We start from the raw sequence: 24,946 nt of genomic DNA, 5'->3' as shown, positions 1-24,946 counted from the left end.
TTCTATTAAAAGGATTTTGTCATTACAATAGTTAATTTATAACAATACTTACTCCATTTGTGCAAATACCTTTGAATAGTTACTGCGTAACGTCTAACACTCTGTTAAACCGATATAAATGTCATATTCGAAGGAAATAGTGACCAAGTCTTCCAGTGCCTAGGGCTGGACTCGAACCAGCGTTCTCTGCAATCGCGGCAAATCCCTAAAACCGCTCGGCTACCCGAATCACATAGTCTGACATCGGCATGGGTCGAATTTTCCCAATGTACATATATGCAATTCTTTAAGGGCTTACGGCCGTTTAGTAGTATTTCTACATGAAATATCACAAATTAAAATATTTTTATAAAAATAATTTAATTTATATCCTATTAGTTTAACAGTTTGCTTCTAGTATTTTTTATGCCTTTTAACATAAATGTATTTGTCATCTATACTCCTTTCGTGACGAGAGATGATCTACGTTTATATATGTAATAAAACAAAACACCTACAGCCATACATTTATTTTACACACGTTATTGTGTAACATAACTAATATCACTTAACAGAATCACCCATTAAAATTTACTTGCGAATGTACGAAATAATTAATTAAAACTAGTCACGAACCTCAAATTAAATCAGTTTGTTACTGCGTGCGGTATTGTAGTGAGCATTTTGCAATACTTGCATCAACTCCATCTTTACATTTAATCGAAACTCTTCAGGTATGGCCTTGAAATGGGGCAATAAAGACAAGAAGAACAACTTATCAGGGTCCTCTCCCTCCTTCGCTGGCTGCAGATCAACATTTGCAAAAACAAATTCCTCAGGCGGTTTGCACTTTGTGACTTTCGTAACAGGGCTCTCTACCGTCACATCGTCATCTGAGTTATTAGATCTATTATCCTCGTCAAAATTTTCATCCTCTTCTGTTGTATCTTCCTCTTCTCTAGGCGCTTTCTGCTTCCAGATCTTTCGCCTCTTCTTTACCTTGAACTTAGGACCCTCTTCAGAATCGCTTGTTGCATTTTCTGCGGGTAAATCCTGGTCTTTGAGCAGAAATTGTAGTTGCTTACAGTATAAATACGGGCGTCTAGTTCGGTTGGGGTTCGCGATGTACTTCTGGAAGCAGTCGCGAATGCTCTTCCATTTCTTTTGCAGCTGTAGTTCTAGAATGAGAAAATATCGATTTTATTGAAGTGCTTGATAACATGACAACGCTGAGCCGATTGATCAAACTGTCTCCTTAAGTCCCAACAGACGTCACTGTAATTGATTGATGCGACTACAAGTCAAATTGTAAATTTAAAATGCTTTGGAAGATACCAAATAGGTAGATAATTCAGACTGCTATTCTATATTCACGCTTTTGTTGCCATTGTTAGGAAGACGGAAACGAAGGTCAACATATTAAGTCATGTGGCATAAGTAAACACTTCTTATAAGCACTATAAGTACAGTACTTATACAAGGCAGTTGCTTATAAATACATTATAAGAAGTTTGATTTAAATCGGTAACATAGCTTGTTTATTTATATTGCACTCAAGATACCCGTAGTTGTTTACAATATCTATGTAGAAAGGTATATTGCGGCCCAACCCGCTACTGTGAAGCAAATACACTCTAATGGCCTAACAGTGAAAGAAAATTCATTTTCGCCTTTATAAATAAAGAAATAAAGCCCAAGATCGACTATTCGACACAGCGATTGTTTCAAAGTTATCGATATAGGTAAGTAGCTAGAATAAAAACGGCATAATTACCTAGCTCGCGCATTTCGCTCTTCGACACCTTGACGTTCGTCTGCAACAGTTCATTAACGACTTCATTCCACAGCTTATGCCTCGTATTCTTCGTCCTGTATTCCACATTGTCGAAGTCCCAAATGCCGGGCCGCTTCTTAACCTCTTCTATGAGGCGTTCAGGGTCGTACTCGAACTGCATCGTAAAAAAACGCGCGGGTTCGCACACGGGCGGGCGACGGGCGACTGACGCGCGGCGGGACGCGGCGGTTGAAGCGCCAAGATGGCCGCGGTAGGGTACCCAAAATTTGTGGATTCAAGTTGAGACTGGAAACAAGTCTACTGTTATTCATTGAAAACGTTTTTTATAATTAAGTTAGAACTATTAGTATAAGGCCTGAGTGGACGCTAAAGATGGGCGTGCAGTGGGGCGGGGCGTGCGGCGTGCATATTAAACAAATGCAAACGTATAGAAACGGCCTTAGTGCACGTGCACGCTGCTCAAATCACTTGTGAGCCCAACGCTATGTTGCACGCCCGGGCAAATCTGAACGCTCCGCTTCGAGCGTCCAGTCAGGCCTTACACTTAATGAATTACTGAATGTATATAGATTGTCCTATAGTAATGCTAAAATTGCTGAATGAGCTCTTCCTTTTTGCTATGAACTTGAACTGATTTTGATTTTTGTCATTGATCTTTTTTTTTGACGACCTGTTTGGCCTAGTCGGTAATGACCCTACCTATGCAGCCGATGGTACTGGGCTCAAATCCTGGTAAGGGCATTATTCGTGTGATGAGCACGGATATTTGTTCCTGAGTCATGGGTGTTATCTATTTCTATGTATTTAAGTATTTGTATTTTTTATATATTATATATATCGTTGTCTAAGTACCCTCAACACAAGCCTTATTGAGCTTACTGTGGCACTTAGTCAATTTGTGTAATAATGTCCTATAATATTTATTTACTTATTTATTTTATTAGAATCAGTTAAATTACTTTTGATTTAATTTCGCGTGATTACGCGATATTAGTAAAGGTCATGATGTATATAACGAAGCTAAAAAAATCTAAAACTATACAAAAATATCCGATTAATATTTGTCGTTTTTGTTATAATACTAAGGACCATGTTAGCTTCAGTAGGTAGAATTGTTTTCAATAGATTTTACTTCACCTTAAACGTTCGAAGGCTGTCCCAGTTCTGTCCGAAACGCACTGCACCCTACACTCGCTTATCGACCGACGAGCGGCGCAACCGCGGCGCGGGGGGAAACGAGCGTTTTTATCCTCGAATAAATAACAACCGCCCCGCTAACTTCTATTGAAAACGCTCGACTAAAATAATTGATAGGGATTTTATCGTCCCTTTGACGTTGTTTATTTTCGTTGACTTTCAATTTGTTTTCAAATGTCACATTGAGTTTTTTCTGACGCGTTGAACTGAAAGTTTATACCGAGGAGGTTGGAATTTAAACATTTGTTCTTTAATTTCATTTACAATTTAACGGGTAGCATTGAATTGATTTAAGGTTCAAATAGGTATTCCTATAGAAAATACCAATACCAAATACCTATGCTTTCTAAGATAGGTACTTACTGATAAAATAATATATTAAATTACAAATATCTATTACAATACAATGAATTTGACTCGTAGGCCCAATAAAAAAAAACAATAATATTTGCCAATTTCGAGTTACACACATAGTAGGTACAAAAAGGTCGTTTTAACTACTGACGCAGGCCTGAATTGCGTATTGATTATCCTAATTTACTGTTTCGTTAAATTTATGATCGGAAACATTCATGGTTTCGTACTTCCTTCCACACCGCATCTTTGTTTTGGTTTGCTCAATAATTTTAGCAAAACATCACTCCGGCCTATAACAGAAGTCATTGCCCTTTTTCTAAGTTTAGACCAAAATACTATAACAGAGCGATTTAGGAGATTGTCCTAATAGCACTGGAAATAAACTCTTTGCCTGTGGATATGCGAAGCGCTTTTATTGTTATGTTATGAGGCCCTGGTATAAGTGGTATAAAGTCTACATCAAAGATATGTTAACGTTTTTGTCTTATAACATTTGACGTCGACTGTTTCAAATGGATTTGCGTTTTACACACTCTAAAATGTGGTTGCGTTCTTACTTTCTTTATTTAGGGTTGTTTTGTCTCTGCAAACATGAATTAAAAACTGTTTTTAAGCTGACATAGGGGTATAACAATAGGCGGCTTTCTCTATCAATATTAAATGGTTCATTCTTTGTCGCTGGCGTCTTGATAACTCATTACCTTATTAAACACCTAGGCTTATTGCTTTATTAGATGCATAATACATATTTACGTCAAAAGTAAAACAAAGACCCAAATCTTCCTACCACAAGAATTATGATTCGAAATCGGCTAAAACTGTATTAGACCTTGACATGTACTAGGTAAGTAGGTACAGTACCTGCTACAACCAAGGTGATTTTTGTGACCCTTTAGGTGACTTTCGTAAGTTAAAAAACTTTGATTGGGTACCTCGAAACAATCAATTAAATTTTTCATTTGATTGACTTAAACGATCCGCTACTGGCTGCCAAAAGTTAGTAGATACACTTATCTTCATATAAGAAAACTAGCAGTTACCAAAAATTTTTTTGTCTCGCGTCGTAAAACTTATTAATGGACAGTTTCAGCATCTATACTATAACTTTGAACTTCTATGAGAGTGAAAGAAACACAACGCCTTAAAAGTCAGCGTCTTGATTACTTTTGTTTTATGTTTACCGATAAACTGAACCATGTCATATTGAATAGGCGATAATGTGTACACCATTACGGTGCATTAACAGGTACAAAAAGATTTTACATTGTTATAGTTTGTGGGTCGGTATAAAGATCAGTGGGCGGGGTGAACGACCTGAGATGTCACGGCCGACGGTTCTACACACGTGTGTATGGATTGAGGTATGGAGCCGTTACCTTACTAGCTGTTTTCATTCATATCGGGATGTCTCAGTCAGATGTTTTATTGCACATCCTGACACGTAGAGAATACTTAGTGTACAGTCAGTTGCAAAGATAGTTGAATTACCTGTGTACGTATGCTAGCCAACAAAGTACAGTAGTTAGCTAAATGTTTAATTTTTTATCAATTTATACATACAAAATTAAAATCTCAAAATATATAAATAATAAATTAAAAACTATCAAACAAAAAACTATAAAAAAAGAAGCTCATCATGCACCCCGCGTTGCCACGTTGAACCGCGATGGACAATATTTGCATAAAGAACGATCCGGAGTGAGGGTCATAACCACTCTCTCTCAAACGTCTGCCCACTTCCCCAATAAACGTCTTGGCCCTTCACACCAGCAGCCAGAGGTTTCCACGGCTAGAGGGACGAATAGGTTGTTCGTCAACCCCGTATACTTTTCCCGCTTTCGAGCCGCCGCTAGCTCAGCCGCTGCCCCCGCCGAACGCACGGTACCGCTGACATGCGAAGCAGCAAAAGTACTGACGCACGTGATGGCGTCCCACAACTGACATGTGCCCTTCTCCCACGGGACAAAGGTCAAGACGTCGGGCTTCTTCCCATCAGATCTACTAAGACCCGGTGGCTCCAGCACACGAGGCACATTCGCCGAGACCAACGCACTGCGTACGACATCATTCAAGGTGTGGTGGCGTGGGTACCTTCCTGCACAACGACTATAACTCAACGCGTGATGGCCATCCCTCTCCACCATAGAGCCGCAGACCAACTACCACCATAGAGCCAACAAAGTAGTTATACCATCAGAACTGCCGATAAATAATATTTTAGATCAACTTCAAACAAATACCCACGATTTAGAGATATTTTTACCTACTACTATTCCTGTTTGGCCTGATGGTTGACTGGTAGAAAATGCCTCTAGGTATCAAGTTCACCATTTGTACTGTAATTGTTATATTGTGCAATAAAGTTTAAATAAATAAATAATATTTTTGAAAGAGCTTGAGAACCATAGCTTACAAGATTGCATTTTAGATTGCTAAAAAAATCTGGCTTGTAAAATGTAGCTGTATTGCAAATGCGACTGTCGGTATGGCGGAAGTTTCATTCTTATTAGAATATCAATTAATCAAAGCAGTGTTAGCTTATAAAATAATTTCATAAAATTCGAGCTTAAGAGTTCCATACAAAAATTTGCAACGTGTGGTGGATTTCCGTCTGATATAATCTGATAACCGCTCAAGTTGGTACGCTCATCTTCCTAAGCACAGCTACGAACTCCCTTATTGCCCGCAAACATTCTGAGAGAACATGCGTATCCCTAGTGTCTACTCTACCATACAGCTTTTAGAGCCCCCATATGAATATGACAGGCTCAGTTGAACGCATAATCAAATCATTTCCTCTTCATAATTGCAGTCCGCAATACACGTTGCCGATGCCATATGAGCCGGGCGCCCGCACTTCGCACGTTCCGCTAGGGTGCCTCAAGGTTGCTATCGATTCTAGGGTGCTGAGAGAACTAGTGAGGCCATGAGGGTTTCTACGACTAGGTAGGGTGGCTAGGGTTCTATTTGTGTAGGGCATTTATTGAAACTAAATTTTGTCGACATATAGTTTCTATTGATTTTAAAGGGATGCTAGGGAACTAGACGTGAGGCTGTGTCGATTCTTAAGGGGCCCCCAGATTACCAGTTCTCCGGACTGACAGGCCGATATCGTCCGGAGAACTGGTAATCTGGGGGCCCCTTTCAACAGAGCGTTTGAATCTAACATTTTTTTGTCGATAATCTCATTGTTATTGATTTGAGGGTACCAGAGAAGTTACGAGAACTAAATAAATATTATTATGTATAAATAAATGAATATCGTTTTGTCGAAAACTAGCATTTTGTGCCTGCAAATTTCTCCAGTTTTATTCGTATACAGGCATGTTAATAAATCTTAGTTGTATATTAGTAACTCCATCATTTTAATCAATATTTAATTAGTAGTGTGCATTTTTCTGGCCGTTTTCTGGCCTACAAAGAACATCAATAAAATTTTATCGACCTATCTATTATTTTAATTTTGCTGCCAACTTTCATTTTACTAATGCCGGTTTTCGCAAAGTTTCCCTATGTTTAACTGTGCTTTCGCGTGCTGACACTTTCTTTGTAATCAATCTTTCTCTTTATAGTCAACGATCTTCAGTATTCTCTTGAGAATTTTATGTATAGTGTTCTTGGGAACGCTTTGGTTTAATACAAGTTCATTTTGTAAATTGTAGATGTCGGCGTAGTATTTATCATTGCTTGCTTGTACTGAAAAGTATGTTCTTAGTTGGAGTCTAGACTGACTACATTTTTACTAAAATATGTGGCTCGCAACCAATTGGTGTCTCGCTTTAGCAAGGCAACTAACTGAAAAGGGGTGCCCTTACTTCGAACACAAAAATTACTACTAGTAGGTACTACCAGAGGCCCTACTGTTGAAAAACGAACGTTGGATTTCTTTGTCTGCATCTCAGGATTGCGATTTGTGAGGTATTTTATGCTTTACAGACGTCAACAGGGTTGCAGTGTATTTTATGCTTTTAAACGCCAATGCAGTAAGCCTCTTAAACTTATTTATGTGAATGTGTAGCAGTGTGGGCGTTTTAGAGGAAATAATTACGAGAGGTAACATTAGTCTAGACACCCACACATCTTGAGTTTTACAAGAGATCAAACAGCGAGAATGGTTCATTTTTATGCATGCATTAACCACAAATGATAGCATATACTGTAATTGACAAATTAGAACATTTTTAAGACTATGTTTTTTGAAAGCCATTTTATGAGCTATATTCACAAACGTTTATCAAATCTAACATGCCGTTTATAACTTTATATTCATGCGTCCTTATCCGTCATTTTGACATTTGCAAACTAACAAGAAAGGGACGACTTACAGAGGTTTGCGAAGTTTTAGGAATAACGGGGTAAAATATTGAAGCGAACGTGGATCATAAAATATTTGTACGTCCCAGGCCCATCAAGAAGTGTTGATTTTGTTGCGGGTTTACTGCCAAAGTTCTCCCTCACCTATTATAATTTATATATAAGATGGGTAAACTCCCCCTAGTTGATGAAACATTGGGCTTTGTAGACGGTTCCGAGGCCATCTGGTGGTGAACCGTGAACCGCCACCAAGTATGTACGTGTGGGCGTTTGTAACTTGGAACATTACGAGGGGTAGCACCGCCCACGTACAATTTCAAGTTTAACGAATTATTAAATTGTAAAAAGACTAGCATTGGTGGTTAAATTTAATATTCTAAGAATATTCTTTAGGGCCTGTTTCACAGTGTCCAAGTTAAATATTGAATAGCTAATTAACAAATAAATTAACTGCCCGATAAAAGTTCCTGCAAATCTTTGCACTTTATCTACCAGTTAAGCTTTTTTGAAGATTGTGAAACGCCAACTATGACTTTATTCGTCAGATAAGTGGCAAGTAGCGTATTCAGGACTTTACTTGGACATTGTGAAACAGGCCCGTCTTATATTTACGCCATCATTAGCCAGACCCTACGTAATTCGCTGATAAAAATATAATGTTTTAAACAATTATGCATTATATATGATAAAATTGATAACTGTTCTGCTCAACGGTCATTTTCACGGTTATCTATAGGTACTTTTCGAGACTAAATATTTATGCAGAGACTATTTAGGGCCTTAGGTGATCATTATATTACGGTTTATTGTGGGAAGGAACTACAGCGTACTTTTACTAGCTAAGTTTGCAAGAAGAAGTTCTAAGTTGAAGAAATATGAATACCAATACAATACCCGATAAAATACACGATTTTTTGTAATGTTTCTTTTGTGATAGGCAAACAACCAAAAAGTAAAAACATATACGGGATATAGTCAATTAACACCTATCTTTTATATCAAACAGTAAACAGTTCATCGGAAACCACAAATTTACAAATATAGCCTCATCAAACAGTATACATACACCCATTTATTTATAGTCCACAATAAAACCTTACGTAATGATAATGATAATGGTCATTGTATTTTCCAAACGCATGTTCCATTTTCGAAAGCTCACGCGCCGCTTCCATAGTAGAAGTATTGTAACCAGTATTTTGATTCTGTAATTGCACGCAAAAAAAGCCTGAGACCTAGGTGGTCCTATCAGGCTGAATTATTGAACTATGATTTTTTCAGTTTTTCTTTTTTCAAAAAAAAAAATGTGTAATAAAACCTATAATTTAATAAAAAACCTATAATTATGAAAATAAACATCAATGATGTCGGGAATAATTATCAAGAAAAATAAAAAAAGTTTGTTGGGCTCGTCCGGGATTTGAACCCGGGACCTCTCGCACCCTAAGCGAAAATCATACCCCTAGACCAACGAGCCGGTTAGGAAACACGTCGAAAATTATTGCCAGTTTAAAGTACGTAAGTCAGGAGCCATAAATTAAGATACAATTGCCAATATTATTTAATCATTTGGTTAAGATTATTTAGTGACATGATAACTACAACAGGTTTGTGATATTTTAAATTCTTTGTTCACTTTATTTATCCGTTGGCGAGGGAAGGACGCTTATTGGCCGCTTAAAAATAATATTCCTTATAAATTCGCCAACATGAAGCATTACATCCATTATCATACTGTTTGTCCTAGCATTGCTGTGCTGTCGCGTCACGCTGGTGCGTGTGCGCCGAAGCGCGTTCACAATGCGCGATTTACGCCCGTTGCCAGCTTTATGACAGTATCTCGTGAACGTGAAACCATATTATTGCAAACAGCGTAGTTTCGCGCATTAACTGTTCTAACCATGCGTGTGTTGTTTTGTTTTGCAAAAGCGGTTGTAAAGCAGATATCAAATTCAAGTCATTTATACCTAGTATAGAAGTGCGTTTTAAATTTTGGCGTTGGTAAACGTGCTGCCTATAATATGTTTATTTATTTACTGATTATTAAATCTTAACCTACGTTTCATCCGATTTGTTTTTGGAAACCAATTTAAAGTGGGTATTCAACGGTGGAAAGCTACTAATAACTTAAGCGTTTGCATTCATTCTAGTTCACCTCATTGCCTTCCCATCTACCATTAGCATACTCCATAATCGCCATATTATCTTCGGCACTTAACGATTTCCTAATACTTAATCTCATTCAATTAACTATTTACTGAATCAGCTCTCAATATATTTTAACGCCAGATAATCAAGAGAAAGCTTGGACTATGCCAATAAATATACGCCAATTCTGTTTCCGTCTGCAATGCGGCATTCAATTTACGAGTATGTTGCGCTCTGTGCTGCCGATACGAAGTTAGTGTGCATGTTAAACTGATTCTGCTGTGTATTCAGATACGTACAATATGACATGTTGTTTTCAGTATTTCAGTGTCGTATTATTATCATAAAACGAAAGGTCTTCCGTAGTCGCGTATATAAGCGAAGTTTTTGAAGATTTGCAGGTATAGATAGTATCTTTTTCTGTGACAAAGGATCAAAGAAATGCTCAAAAAATAATCACTGAATTAACCATTGAAAAATAAATTATAATACAAGGAATAAAATGCTTAATTGGTACATTGAAACTGGCTCAGTTGTCACTTTGTCACGCGCGAGTTTGAAAAAAAAAAGAAAAACAAACCTTAAGACCTGCACTATACAATTAATTAGCAAAACAAATTACAATCCTATGTAAGGGAAATACACTTTACTTGACACACTACAATACTTGATAAAAAAAAAATTATTTTCTAATATCTCTCTTCACCCGAACTAAATATTCCTATCTCCTATAGATATGCGCATAAATGTATGCAGCTTAGTCCACGATATGCATGTCGCATAATGCGATGATTAGGCATGCTTTTACGGTTGAAAGTAATGTAGGTCGACGAAACTGCAGTCTGGATTCCACAAGCATTTATCTAGAAAGATATTTAGGCACACCTAAGATCTTAATTGCGAGATGATACGGCTCCGTTGTCGGAGCTCGCTGCAGCTTCGCCTAATGAATGTGACATTTAGACGAAATTGGCAGCTATTCATGTACTGTCCAATTTGCCGAAAGTCCACCAAATTTCGTAGTTGAGACCACGGGTTAAGCAAAATAATTAGCATTCAGTACTATTGTGGTACTGACCTAACTTTATCGAGACAATTAAAAGAAGAAGAACTAAAGCCATTCAATGCTATTTCAATGACATTGATGCCAGGAGGTCTTATACTTGCATGAAACTGATTCGTGGGAAAATCGAAGCAAGCAACGCAAAATTGCATAGTGAGCATACTGAAGGTATATTAATACCTTCAGTATGCCAAAAATGGCAGCGTAAATATGTCCTAAGGCGTACCTATGCTGATACAGAAGCCAAGCAGAAGATGTGATTTCTGTAATGTCTTCCCTTACTTTCTATAAGCTCAAATGGGTAAATAATAAGTAGTAGGTAAGTCACAAAGGTTTGAGGAACCTGATAAGCAATGCGGAGTGATGATAGATCCTCGTTACACAAGAGGGCGTCCCAGCAGTTCTCATTTTAGCTATTGTGCGTGCTTATTTTACATAGTGGCGTCTTTTTCCTTAAATATCAAATGTAACTATTGCGGGGTTAGGAGAATAGATGTCAAACGCCAGCTCGCGTAGCCAACATGCCAATCGTTAACGCTCCGTAGCGTAGCGTAGTCATCTCTCTCTATCACTCTTCCTTATATATATGTTGACTACGCGGACAGATACGTACTTACACCTCAAAAACACCTACACGTCAAAATTATCCTCACACCGTACGGCAAACTGCGGAATGATTAACCAGGCAGACCCTCGTTCCCACACAGGTTCCCCTAGCTCGTAAACGGGTCTCATGGGCAAATGTTATCATTGTGCGCGCTAATTCCACGTAGTGACGTGCCATGTTTGTGCCGGCTCAATAAAGTACGGAGTTTGCACAGGGCTGTCTTTGAGGAGTTAATGACTGCTAGAAGTTTAGAGACATTAAATACATGTTGAGAAAACTTATCACTTTGAATTTATGAGTTTATTTGGTAAACAAAATGTGTAGATTTGTCTTATAAATAATCTATTTGTGTATAAGTTGAAATTTGTGAAATGTATAATAGTTATGAAAGTAATTGATTGGTTTGTTAGTAAACACTGTGGTATTATAGTGCATAGCATTTACGATGAACAGAACCTTGTTACACATGAATGGATATTCCATATTGAAATGGCAAAAGCGTAAAAGAGAACGGGAAAACACTACTAGAAATAAACCATGAGGACAAGAAATATAATATTTAAACAATCAAGCATTATTATTCTATGTTGTTGTTTAATTCGTCATTGAAAAGCCTTTCAAATTGCCGACCATTTATTGCTGTAAATATAAAGTCAGACAGTCGCCTATCATACATAAATACGAGTACATTTCTGTAGTCAAAAACCCCCAAACTTTTTGTCACACAAAGTTAGATTGCTGTGGGTAACATGTCGCTTTTATCCAAAAGTTGCCGCGCCGCCGCGCCGTGGGCGTGCGACTTTTCTATTCACGTAGGTGGCGTGTTACAAGTGTATTTGTACTAAGTGGTGCCGCAGGGAAGTTAGTTATAAGTTAGTTCCCGGGCTGATGATACTTTAAACTTAGCGGGAAACTAATTGTGAACGAAAATTTATAGCTATTATAAGCCCTTGAAGCAAGAATATTGATCAGTAAATATGTGAAGATTATGAGATTGAAAGGATTCGTTATAGCTTTACCTACCTTCCGAATCCAAAAGATGCGTGTCAAAGATGGAACAATACAATTCAATGAGATGGCAGGCAACGTTGCTATATAAACATAACTCTTTCTCAATATTCTATTGGTTGGATATGTTAGTCAGACTACCAGACGATCAGAGAAAATAAATGTACCGTTATATGGTATGGCGACGAAAACAGAGAGCGTGAATATTTTTACTATTTAACAGGGCTGTATAGCATAATTTGTACGTTATACAATGCTGTCAGAAGCATTCACGGGCCGTTAGCCCAGACATATTCATAATTTGACGTTGTATCGCAGTGTAAATGTCTAGACCAGTACTGTAACCTCACATCAAACTTCTAAAGGCGGCTGGTAATATGTATGGTATATACCACTTATTGATTGGATCGGTAGCAACAATATGGCACTTGAAATGAAATATTATATCATCGCCAGTTCTTCGAATGGAACTTTATATAAAGTACTTCAGCCTGTCGGAAATGATAGGGTAACATTAAGTCTACAGTTCAAGTTCAATATCACGCTTACATAAACCCACCCACTTGTTTGCATTCAAGTCCGATTGCGACATCAACAATTGAATGACTGAACAACTTCAGCAGAAAACTATGACGTCTATGACACTTTCCACAAGTAATAAATTTAAGAAAACGTAATTACGTTCACGTTTTAGTGGAACCAATCCTTATTCAATCTACTGTTTACCCTACATATATGGTGATAATATTAAATATTGCATATTATAGCCCCGTGAATTAATTACGTGGATGCACGGAATTAGGGTGCTTTCCCGCGGAACGGGAACCGTTGGAAAATTCCAGATAATTTTGTCTAGCGGCTCGTCGAACATCAAATATTCAATCGGCACAGGCGTGATTCGTGAAATTTGCAATTTGAGCGACGAATGTTGGAGAAGTTTTGGATTCCCGTTGAGCATGTTGAGATTTAAAACTTTTCTGATTTAGCGCTGTAGTTAAGTAACATCACTAACCTTCCGATATCTATCATCAATGTTTGAACTTACATAATATCTACTAGTAATCTCGGATATAAATTGCCTTCAAACATGCGCCTCGGTTTGCCCATTACTTAGCCCCTTGTAGAAAGAAGTAGGTACCAAAAAGTTTTGTCTTTGTAAAGAATACAGGAAATTCTTTAGGCTTGATGATATTTGGTAAAGTTCAACAAGCTTGCCTTTTCCCAAGTGACCCTCTTACGAAGGTAGAACATTAATATAACACTAGTCACAAAGCTTTGTCCTTGTGTAAAGCTCTGCTCGTTAGCGGAGAGCTTTTTTGCGTTGAGGATTTGCCCTGAGTAGACATTTTAGGTCAATTGCTGCATTTTGATCTTTCAGCGAAAGCTTTTACCTGAAACCAAGTAAATGTAAAAAATCTAGACTTAATAGTCGCAAATGTAGTTTAATAGTTGGAGCCATTTCCGGAAACTATTTTTAGAACAGACTTACCCTACGGGTATTTATTACTATAATGCATAGAAATGAAGAAAACACACCACCACAGGCGGTATAAAGAAATGTTTTTTTTTTATCTTACCAAGAGGCACCTTCTCCCTTGTCACCAGATAAAACGTTATACTAAAGAATACTCTCTCAAAACAGATTAAAAATCCAGTCAATTGAGTTTTCGCTATTTAAACGATATGATAAATAAATTTAAATCCACGAATAGACGAGATTTATCTCAAAATACCTCTTTCTTCTCAAATATTTTCATTATTATTTTTTCTTACCCGTTGTCATAACAATGACGGATAGTATGTAAATGAGCTAGCCGCCCCCGATTTTCTTGTCGTACTCTTAGAGTTCAGAAACGTAAAAAACGTCTATAACTCAGACGGTAGAAGATTTGAAGAAGCCTTTACAACGGCAATTTAACTTAATAATGGCGGAAACTTTGGAAAATGCAACGTAATTTAATTAGGTAATGCGTTAATATCTTTCATCCCGAAGCGAGACGATTTTTGTTTAAAAACGCTTTTCTCGGGTCAGTGTGATCAACGTGACGTATCATTTTTTTGAGAGATAAAGTTATTGATCAGTATTGTTTTCGCTTCATATATGGTCAGACAGATTCGTGTCAGACAGAAAGGTGGGTTAACTAGTTACTATTACACGACCGCAATACATTACACTACACATTACTCATCGACTCAAGTATTTACAAACAACAGTCGAATGACACGTATCGAGAAATAAATACCAATTCTCAACACAGAAACATGATTATCTGTAACCTGTATGATATATACTCTTTATGTATTGTGCTATTTTTCGTGGCGGTGCCAAGTTTTTCGCAGCACCGTGCATTCAACCTAAATCTATTATTTCTCGGCCTGAGTTCAATTCAATCCAGTTTCGAAGGAGCCTGTCTAGGCGTCTAGACTGGCAATTGGCTAAAAAACGATACGGCTGCATCCTTTTGTTGTATTTCTATTTTCTCTCGGATACCTATTAAGTTACAGTTGCCTTGTAGCAGACAGAAAACGATATGCATTCAAACACCGTTTTGTAGCGAACATTATCTCTGAAAACATTTCGTAAGCAATAATATATGCCGGTAATAATCCCATTAATACAAAACATATGGTTGGGTTTCCAAAGCCCATAATTAATAAACAACAGTTAACACCTTAACATTGTTTACAATTTTAATTTAGACGCCGTATCAAGTTCTTTTCTATTTCGAATATAAACATGCGATCCTATAAAAATGTTACAGAAGTTTTATGCCGTGCAACATCATAAAACTCAGGAAGCTTTCCACTTTGGCTCTTGGCACCGAATCCAAAAGTGTCTATTCAACAAGATGGAGCGCCCAAATGTTTGACTCAAATCAATGCAATTACTCTCGAAGTGGTGAGCATAAAAATAGTTTATGCACTGAATTGTTTATGTTTCCGGACGTTCGCTGCCGGGATAACCCACATTGTTTTGTTTATTGATGATCGGGCGCTTATGTTATTGTAGCATGTTTCATTTTACTGAGTATCGATAGTTTGTTTGTTAAATAAGCTGTAGTACTACATTAGAACTACTGCACAGGGCGACCTTTAATCATTTAATGTTAAGAAGGTCTTATAATTAGGTGAACGATCGAACTAGCTTGCCATTTGGTATCCTTGTAGAATTCCAAAGTTAGTATTCGGCAGCTTTAGTGCTGCCTTGGTATGGGGGAACAACAGAATGACACGCAAAATTATTAAATTTAGCAATCTAAAACCGAACCTTTTGCGATTTTGCTAGACACTGAATATCTATATATCTGTACTTAGTGTCAGAACTGTCAGACGATTGTGGGTATAGAAAGGTTGGGTGGAGTAGGTACCGTAGTATCATCGGTAAAACTCGACATTGAAAAGCTCTTAGAAATTTTAACATGAGCTAACCTCATTACTTATGCGCTTTATGTTACTTACACTTAACCTTTCTCTAATACAAATCGACACTAAGTGATATTACGAGTAGTACCTACATCGTTACGGCTTCATGCTGCGGGCGATCATTATGTTAAAAGCCAGCAAGCCTGTCTTTCATGATTAGCATCAAAAGTGATTGATACCACAACCGGTATGTTGCTGAGGAAATATCTAAACTGTGCCAGACAAGAAATTTATGAATCATATTGTTTTATGCAACTAGACCTAATTGTCATTCTGCTGAGGGCGACCCTAAGTCACGACTTCGACAGACATTAAACAGATTTATCGAGACACAGTCAGTAACCTTTATTGTCCATTCTCATTTGTTATAGGGAACAATGACGTCACAAAACAGAACAGACAATAGACCAAAATATGAATTAATGGATTTGGGCCGCAACTTAGTCCGTGTAGCTCTGGCTGTATCGTTTATTTTCCCAATGTATCCCTATTTTCCTGGTGATCATTTGCATCAGAGGTCAGTTGTAAAAGAGTGACCATGTAGTTGCTTTCGCATCATAAAGCCATGTTGGACAGGAAGAAAATAAAATGGAAATCCCGCGCCTTCATTGCATTGCATATCATACCAAACTAATGCACTACAATATCTTTGTCCACAGTTCAAATCAGCTTACCGAGCTGCCTCGAGAAATATGTCAAATGCCACTGCAAGTTCTACTAGTACCAGACAACCTCCTAACAACATTGCCAAAGGAAATCGGGAAGATGACGACTCTAGCAGAGCTGGTGGCGTCAAACAACAGGCTGACGCAAGTGCCGATGACGCTGGGCGATTGTGCTGGCTTGCGGGCGTTGGATCTTAGCAATAATCAACTAGGATTGTTACCTTTACGTGAGTTCTTAGTTTTTTGCAGTCCCATTGTCCAGGTCCCATTAGACCTACGGTATCTATAATACCAGACAACCTTCTAACGACGTTTCCTAGAAATTTGAAAAATCACTTTGATCTCCAGTGATAACCAGCTATAGGCTAGAGTTGTTACCTTTATATGAGTATTTACTCAAATTAAAAGGTCTACGACATCAATAGACCTTATTAACCTTATTTTAGTCTAATCTTTAACCTTTGAAAAACCTCTTTTATATAGTGCTTCCTAATGAACCAAGTGTCTTGACACTCTTGACTAATCTGACGGAAAAATCTTCCATACAAAGAAACTGTTGAACTATAATGATGAGTGTAATTCTCAATGAAAAAAAATTCAACAAGAGTCATAAAGCCAATAAGGTACTCAAGATTTACTTTCAACATTTCAGAGGTGACATACCTTCGACTAGAACACTTGGACGTCAGCTGCAACTGTATTTCCTCCCTGCCTCTGGAACTGCGCAACATGAGCACCCTCATCACGCTGAACCTGGACAATAACCCTCTTGTTTCTCCTCCCACAACGGTAAGTTTATCTTATTACTGTGTCTTGTACTACCTAGATTGAGAGTGATATTCAAACTCTAGCTTTTTTTTATACTACGTTGGTGGCAAACAAGCATACGGCCCGCCTGATGGTAAGCATTCTCCGTAGCCTATGTACGCTTGCAACTCCAGAGAAGTTACATGCGCGTTGCCGACCCTAACCCCCCCCCTCGTTGAGCTCTGGCAACCTTACTCAACTTAGCTGTCTCGCTTTGTTGCGTCGCTTTTACTAATCGCACTGATACCAAAAAAAGGATCAACAAATAAATGTATAAAGAACTATTTCAATTACTTATATTACTTGGTTACTTGAGTGGAGATTACACCTGCACGGCTTGCGATCATGCCGCTACCTTATTAGCCTATGCAGCATGAAATATGTTTTCTGTAGTATCTCTTGTTGTGCATCTAAGTCCTGGGAATTATATAATTGCATAAAAAAACCTGTCTTTATTTACAGGTATGCATGCGCGGGCGCGTGCACATATTCAAATACCTAGAAAACATGGCGAACAAAGACACCCCCGCACACCGCCGCGTCGAAGACACCCGCCGAACCGCCAAACACACCTCCTACCTTAACAGTCCGACAACCAACCAAATAACGTCGGGCAACGCCACGATAGACTGTCTCAGGCATAAGCCGAGACATGTCGTGGATAGCGGGTACAGCACTGATGGCATGGAGAAGAGGTGGTCTAATGATGGTAAGTGATATCATGTTTATAATAACATGTTGTAGAAGGGAAGCTGTCTTATAATGATGATGTCCTCTCAGACGTATTCGTCAACGGCGACATCCTGACAACCTTTTTTTATAAAGGGTCTTTATTAAGAATTACATGCATGGGCGCGAGCGTAACTCCAAATTTGGCTTTGAATGTCCGGTGACACGAAACACAGTAGAGCTGGCCAGTAGAGTTGTATGTGTAGTTATACGAGGGCATGCGCCGAGTTTTTCGGAGCAGACGTTTGATGTCAAGATCTTCCAGGCATAGAGAAACATATGGCATAAATGGACTTAAGCTTCTATTTATCCCCTATAAGTGCAAGATTCCCGAGTAGAAAACGACCCGAAAAACTTTTTCAAAACAAATTCATACTCACGTGGTCACAACCATTCTCTCCTCAGGCGGAGGCGAAGCCGGAGGAGGGTCCGGTCGTTCTACGCCCAGCACCCCCTCCACCCTGTCTCCAGGCGCGGCGCTATCGCGAGCGCAGTCACTGTCCAGCGAATCCCCTTTACCACAATTGACTCCGCTTCTCACCGGGTAAGTGTCTCGGATTAAACCATCTTTGAAGCTAAAATGATGTTGTTTAAGTTCTGGGTAGTTATGCTGTAGACAGATAAATCGTTACATATAGCAGCTTTGATTATTCCATGCATGATGGTAAATGAATTTGTGACTCCGATACCATACATTTTAAGTCAGTCAGTCTTCAAAACAAGTTAATCTATATAGGTTTTATCATTAGTACTAACCATCCACTGGGTATAAAATAGTCATTGTTATTATATACATACTGTCAATATTGTATGGTATTGTATATTTATGTAAGTTTATTATGGTTATCGGGTTATATTTGTGTTAAAACAACATAATCGCAAATAGAGGAGGCAGATCTTATAAAATATCCTCCAATTTATTTTCTTGCAATAATATTTGCTATTATGTTGGTGTAAATACATTTTTGAGTGCCGTGACCAGGATATTTGGTAGTTTTTGTTATTAATGTAGTCAAGTTTCCAGTAATTTCGGTTATTAAATAAAAAAGTTGTACTAATTTTATTACGTTGAATGTATATTAATTATATAGCTCATGTAGTGCTTATATTAACGTAGTGTATAGTTTTTAATTTGTATATTTTTTATTTCTCGTTGGCCGAACCAGAGGTAAACTACAAACCTAGCTATCGTCATCACCATCACATCCTCTGTCTCACTCGCTCCTTTTTAATTTGTTTTTATTATTAACCCCGGTGTTGTCCCTTTCAGCCTCCGTATATCACCCGAAGGGAACATTTCCAATGGCGACGATAAGAGTAAATTAGCCCATCAGCAAACCTACAGGTACATTAATCATTTGCACACATTCACGCACTTAGATGCACACTCGGTGTTGAAAGAAAATGTTCATCTTATAGACAACATGAAATATACTATACTGATCAATTTTATATTAACACTGCGTTTTATTGTTTGCGTCAGACTTTGTCGTCGACGTCGATCTAACAAAAACTATGCAAAGTTTACCTCGCATGATTTTATATAGAAAATACTTCATGCAATTTTTTTAATCCGTTAATCAATGTAATCCGTAAATCAATTTAATCCGTAACGAACTTATATAATATTGGCCAGTATTTTATCCGTGAGTCCGTTTTCATTTAAAGATGAACGTTTCCTTAATTTAGATGGAGTTTTATTGAGACTCAGATGAATAACATGTTGCACACTAACATCATTACTAACAAAACCACAAACTGGGGTTTATATTTATATGCATGCCATATGATAATAATATAACACAGGAAAACCTTCTGACATGATTCAGAAGCTAAATTAATTTAAGGACGTCTGAGTTTCATTAAAACTTGGCAAATTTCTAAAATGTTGATATCAATTAAACATTTTACAAATTCCAGGCAATACAAAGAAGCTTTAAGACAACAACGCCAGCAAGACATCTACCGCCCCCGCACCGAGCAGTCCTCGCCCGACCTCGAGCCCTCCCCCCACCACAGTCCCGGCCACAACCCCCACTCCCCCGTCAACGGCCACAGTAACGTATCCCCCACATATCGTTCCACTAGCATATCACCAAATACCTCCCAAGTGCCAAACTCTCCCCTCCTACACTCAACACCTAGAAGATTCCAAAGCCAAAACGGGAACTCAGAAAAAGAAGAGAACAAGCGGCCAGTACAGAAAGTTGTGCCTTCGAGGAATGTGAATAAGATATATTCTGCGGTGAACGGGAACGTGGAGTACGGGAGGACGAATGGACACGACACGTATACGAAACCTACGTCGCCTACCAAGTCTCCGACGAATACTTTAGGTTATAATAGCATAGGTAGGTAATTTAACTTCCTAGGAATTCTGTTATATGTGCATTAGATTCTTGGCATATGGCCAATCTTGACACAAGTATGGGAACAACGTCTTCTATCTTACCTCACATTTCAACTTACCAGTTGTCTCTTTCCTCTATGTACACAAAGCCATGTAGCATTGCAGGTATAATCCCTGCCAAGGCACTATTTTTCTTCTTGAGTCATTTATTACTTTTTTGTTTCAAGGATATCAAACTTGGGTTCTGTAGTTAATATCAGATTCATATAATATCGGCGATAGTAAGAAAGTAAATAAAGTGTGGCGTGGTTCTAGAAATCACGTGACAATAATTGACTATGACACCGGTAATTTCAGGCACAAAATCCAACATCCCGCGGCAAACCAACGGCGACCCAAAGCTACTAACAACGACGGTGTCATACCTCAAGGGCGCCGCGCCCAAACCTGCCGGCAAGGTGCCGTGGAGTAAAGACGACAAGCTCAGCTTTACCATGAAGAGAGAATTCGATAAGCAGAAGGAGGAATCAGATCTGCTAGCACAGCTGAGGACGGTGAGTTTACACTTTTCTTTGTGTTGAGTTACCTAATTTCATATCTCAAGTCTTATCTACTGGCGCACTTAGTAGGATCTCATCATACTCATATTCAGTATCGCCCAGCTAAGAACAGTGTTTCACGGTGAGTAAAGTTACCTTTGAAGATGGTGTCAAGATGGTGTCAAGATGATCGTCAGCCAAGAGGGAGTTTGATGGACAGCAGAACAGTAGACAACGGCAAAATGATAATACAGAGTCAGGGGGTGATTGATATGCACCATTGTTCCTTAAACATCACTGGACTTTTATTTGTATGTGTTGATTTTCGGATTTGAATCCGGCGCAGTGTTATAAATGATCTTCGTTTTTACTCCGTGCTATAAACATGTCAAGTTAATGCCATCAGAACTAAGAAGCATTAAAAGTAGCAGAATTATGGTTAAACTTCTACAGTTTGATATTTATCTTGTATAGTTTGATCTCCTAAACTTAATTTAGGTGGATTAGGGATAATCAGGGGATAATATTAAAAGTGTCCCATATTTTATTGTCTGAAATATCGAATATTGATTATAAATTTGCGTTAAATATTGACACCTAGCACAATGTACTCGATGACCCGTTCTATTTGCATTGATTGATCATAACATTCGCAACACAACAGTATCATTTGAATCAATTGTCTGTCTGGCGTCTACTATAGGATCGGCGTTCAGTTCATAAATCAAGTATTGTTAGCTGCCGTCCAAAGGTTATTTGATCCGTTGATTGCTTTGACAGCTACATTAATGAGATCAACTAAGTACTAAAGTCTAACTAAAATTAAATCTTCACAGCTGTGCATTTACAGTCAATAAAGAACTCTGCGACTACATGCGCAGATGCTTATTGGATGACTAAATGGTATCTGGATGAGCCAAGAGAAACAATGCAAGATTATTTCGATCAAAACATCGAATCTAGTCAAAATACCACAGATTGAGTATAATAAATAAATAAATATTATAGGACATTATTACACAAATTGACTAAGTCCCACAGTAAGCTCAATAAGGCTTGTGTTGAGGGTACTTAGACAACGATATATATAATATATAAATACTTAAATACATAGAAAACACCCATGACTCAGGAACAAATATCCATGCTCATCACACGAATAAATGCCCTTACCAGGATTTGAACCGGGACCATCAGCTTCGTAGGCAGGGTCACTACCCACTAGGCCAAACCGGTCGTCAATAATGTGTACCTATTTCATTTTAAAATCATGCCGTATTACGTGTGTAAATTTTAACTATAATGTCGTGCGCAGATATCCAGGGGGCATCCGTGCTTTGAGAACGTGCATATCCATGTGCAAAAATGATCGGGATTGAGATGCACGATGCGCGATGTTCGAATTCAGAAATCTGATCTATTCGTAAGAAGTTCAGTTCAGTTTTTATTTACGGGAGCTTATTCTGTCCATTGGATTCGTTTGCCTTTTGTAATGTTATGTATAACCGGTTGTAGTATTGATTTGGAGAATTTAACAACTGGAGACGCCTGGTCTGTAATTTTCTCTACAAAACAGACTGCCGATTTTTGCGGGGGAGGGGCACGTCAATTTTATGACTATTTGTACGTGATGTATAAATAGCCATATCAGATAAATGTCAGTCCGTGCAATACATATGTCAATGGCAGAGGTTTTCGACAGAGGGGTAAGCTTTTAAAGGCGAGTCCGGTCGCTTTTTCCTCCAAGAGTATTAACGTTGAACTGTTTCGTTGGTTACTGTATTAATCGTATTAGTAACTTGCCGCAGATAATCGAAAGCCGGCTGAAGATGCGGCTGCCGCCGGAGCTGGCGCCGGTGCTGGCGGACGGCGTGGTGCTGTGCCACCTCGCCAACCACGTGCGGCCGCGCGCCGTCGCCTCCGTGCACGTGCCCTCGCCGGCTCAGGTCACACTTATCCATTCACTATATATATAATCCACCAAATGCATTCATTATATAGCAATATGTCTATATATATGTAGTAATATCATTTACAGTACATATGGTGCTACTTTACCGCACTAGTGCGAAAATTAGCATATTACGTTACTGTTTCGAACATTTAAAGGGCCATATGTACTGTAAAACGTTATACGATACATGTGCGAATAGGTAATTCGCAACTCGTGTCGATTTAAAACATTCCCTTCGGTCGTGTTTTAATTTATCCCACTCGTTTCGAATTTGATATTTTTCGCACTTGTATCGTAATGTACTATTGTGTAACATTATAAATAATGTTTTTAATGTCCAAAATTGTAAATAGTTTTTCAAAATTACTTATAGTTGTCATTTTTTCTGAATTATTTTTCTCACTGCACCCACATTCGAGAATTTCTTTTGCCCTATGGTTGACTGGTATAGAATGCCTTGGGGCATTCAGTCCGCCATTTGTACTTATTTTTAATGTGCAATAAAGTTTAAATAAATAAGTGCGAGTCGGACTCGCCTACCGAGGGTTCCTTACTTTTTAGTATTTGTTGTTATAGCGGCAACAGAAATACATCATTTGTGAAAATTTCAGCTGTCTAACCCACATCAATCACGGTTATGTGATACAGCCTGATGGCAGACGGACAGACAGCCGAACGGACAGCGGAGTCTTAGTAATAGGGTCCCGTTTTACCCTTGGGGTCCGGAACCCTGAAAAATACAAGATTGTAGTTCGTATTCATACCGTATGAAATTCAGGAATTTATTACCGGGATCAAATTAAATTTAGTAGTATTTATTGGCTTCTGTTCGAGTCGAATTGTTTTTAACACGTTTCTCAGTTGTATACATTGTCTATGTAAATAAAATAAATAAATATTATAGGACATTATTACACAAATTTACTAAGTCCCACAGTAAGCTCAATAAGGCTTGTGATGTGGGTACTCAGACAACGACATATATAATATATAAATACTTAAATACATAGAAAACACCCATGACTCAGGAACAAATATCCATGCTCATCACACAAATAAATGCCCTTACCAGGATTTTAACCCGGGACCATCGGCTTCATAGGCAGGGTCACTACCCACTAGACCAGACCGGTCGTCAAACTATCTACTAGTAGTTATACTATATTTTTCCCTTTATCTCACACTTACAAACAACAGTAAATTAAATAACATTTTGTTTTTCTTACAGCCCAAATTAACAATGGCGAGATGCAGGCGGAATGTCGACAACTTCTTGGAAGCATGCCGGAGGATTGGAGTCGAAGAAGTGAGTATTGAATACATTTACTTACCATACATAATTCGAAGTAAACTATCCCATTGGGCACATAAGTACCTATGGCTTTCTAAATTGCAATATTTATATAGTGAGTTTACTATATTGGTCGATTCGGATAGTTCACCATTGATAATTTACTTTAGCTATTTCAGTTTACATATCTTCGACGACCGGTTTGGCCTAGTGGGTAGTGACCCTGCCTACGAAGCTGATGGTCCCGGGTTCAAATCCTGGTAAGGGCATTTATTCGTGTGATGAGCATGGATATTTGTTCCTGAGTCATGGATGTTTTCTATGTATTTAAGTATTTATAAATATTTATATATTATATATATCATTGTCTAAGTACCCTCAACACAAGCCTTATTGAGCTTACTGTGGGACTTAGTCAATTTGTGTAATAATGTCCTATAATATTTATTATTTATATTTATTATATCTTAGTTTATTGAGAAAGTTAGTACTATAATGGGTGTTGCGATTATATTCTAATTTGTATGGGTGGGTATAAAACGATAATGACTATACTCTGTATATTTAGGCATTTAAGTAAAAGTAAACAAAATCTACCCTCAAAAGGCTCCTTAAGCCAGTTGAGGGTAGATGAAAACATTACATGATCCAATAATGTAGGTTAAAGTCGAGCCGTTCAGTGACAGATCCAGGCGGTTTTGTGTTTGGTTGGTTAACCAA

At 38.1% G+C, this 24,946-nt stretch overlaps 2 protein-coding genes and 1 non-coding gene across 6 annotated transcripts in view; 1 reads left to right on the top strand and 2 right to left on the bottom strand.

The window, feature by feature from the left end:
* LOC133517583 (leucine-rich repeat and calponin homology domain-containing protein) overlaps positions 1-24,946 on the top strand; it is a 72,153-nt gene that overhangs the window by 32,223 nt on the left and 14,984 nt on the right. For 2 of the 3 annotated variants that reach the window (XM_061850910.1, XM_061850908.1), the window contains exons 3-11: positions 16,551-16,783; positions 17,209-17,345; positions 17,826-18,072; positions 18,498-18,636; positions 19,363-19,437; positions 20,013-20,443; positions 20,800-20,996; positions 22,790-22,927; positions 24,164-24,241. In XM_061850910.1, coding sequence (XP_061706894.1) covers positions 16,551-16,783; positions 17,209-17,345; positions 17,826-18,072; positions 18,498-18,636; positions 19,363-19,437; positions 20,013-20,443; positions 20,800-20,996; positions 22,790-22,927; positions 24,164-24,241 — 1,675 coding nt within the window. The remainder of the gene's footprint in view (positions 1-16,550; positions 16,784-17,208; positions 17,346-17,825; positions 18,073-18,497; positions 18,637-19,362; positions 19,438-20,012; positions 20,444-20,799; positions 20,997-22,789; positions 22,928-24,163; positions 24,242-24,946) is intronic. The other variant, XM_061850909.1, reaches the window with a different exon arrangement.
* LOC133517581 (uncharacterized) lies at positions 493-3,172 on the bottom strand. Of its 2 annotated transcripts, XM_061850905.1 has the most exons (3): positions 2,912-3,172; positions 1,754-2,059; positions 493-1,157 (listed from the first exon to the last, which is right to left on the bottom strand). In XM_061850905.1, exons 2-3 carry the CDS (start codon positions 1,932-1,934, stop codon positions 622-624), a joined length of 717 nt encoding a protein of 238 aa, XP_061706889.1. In that variant the 5' UTR covers positions 1,935-2,059; positions 2,912-3,172; the 3' UTR covers positions 493-621. The 2 variants fall into 2 exon arrangements, with proteins under 2 accessions (XP_061706889.1, XP_061706890.1); XM_061850906.1 differs by lacking the exon at positions 2,912-3,172 and having other exon boundaries at positions 1,754-2,436.
* Positions 9,048-9,119, bottom strand: Trnap-agg (transfer RNA proline (anticodon AGG)). Its single transcript has one exon. It is a non-coding gene; the product is annotated as a tRNA-Pro (tRNA).

This window comes from Cydia pomonella, chromosome 5, assembly GCF_033807575.1.
Source record: "Cydia pomonella isolate Wapato2018A chromosome 5, ilCydPomo1, whole genome shotgun sequence".
NCBI classification, from domain to species: domain Eukaryota; kingdom Metazoa; phylum Arthropoda; class Insecta; order Lepidoptera; family Tortricidae; genus Cydia; species Cydia pomonella.
Note: the sequence above shows the minus strand (reverse complement) of the source record. Positions and strands in the feature narration are given on the sequence as shown.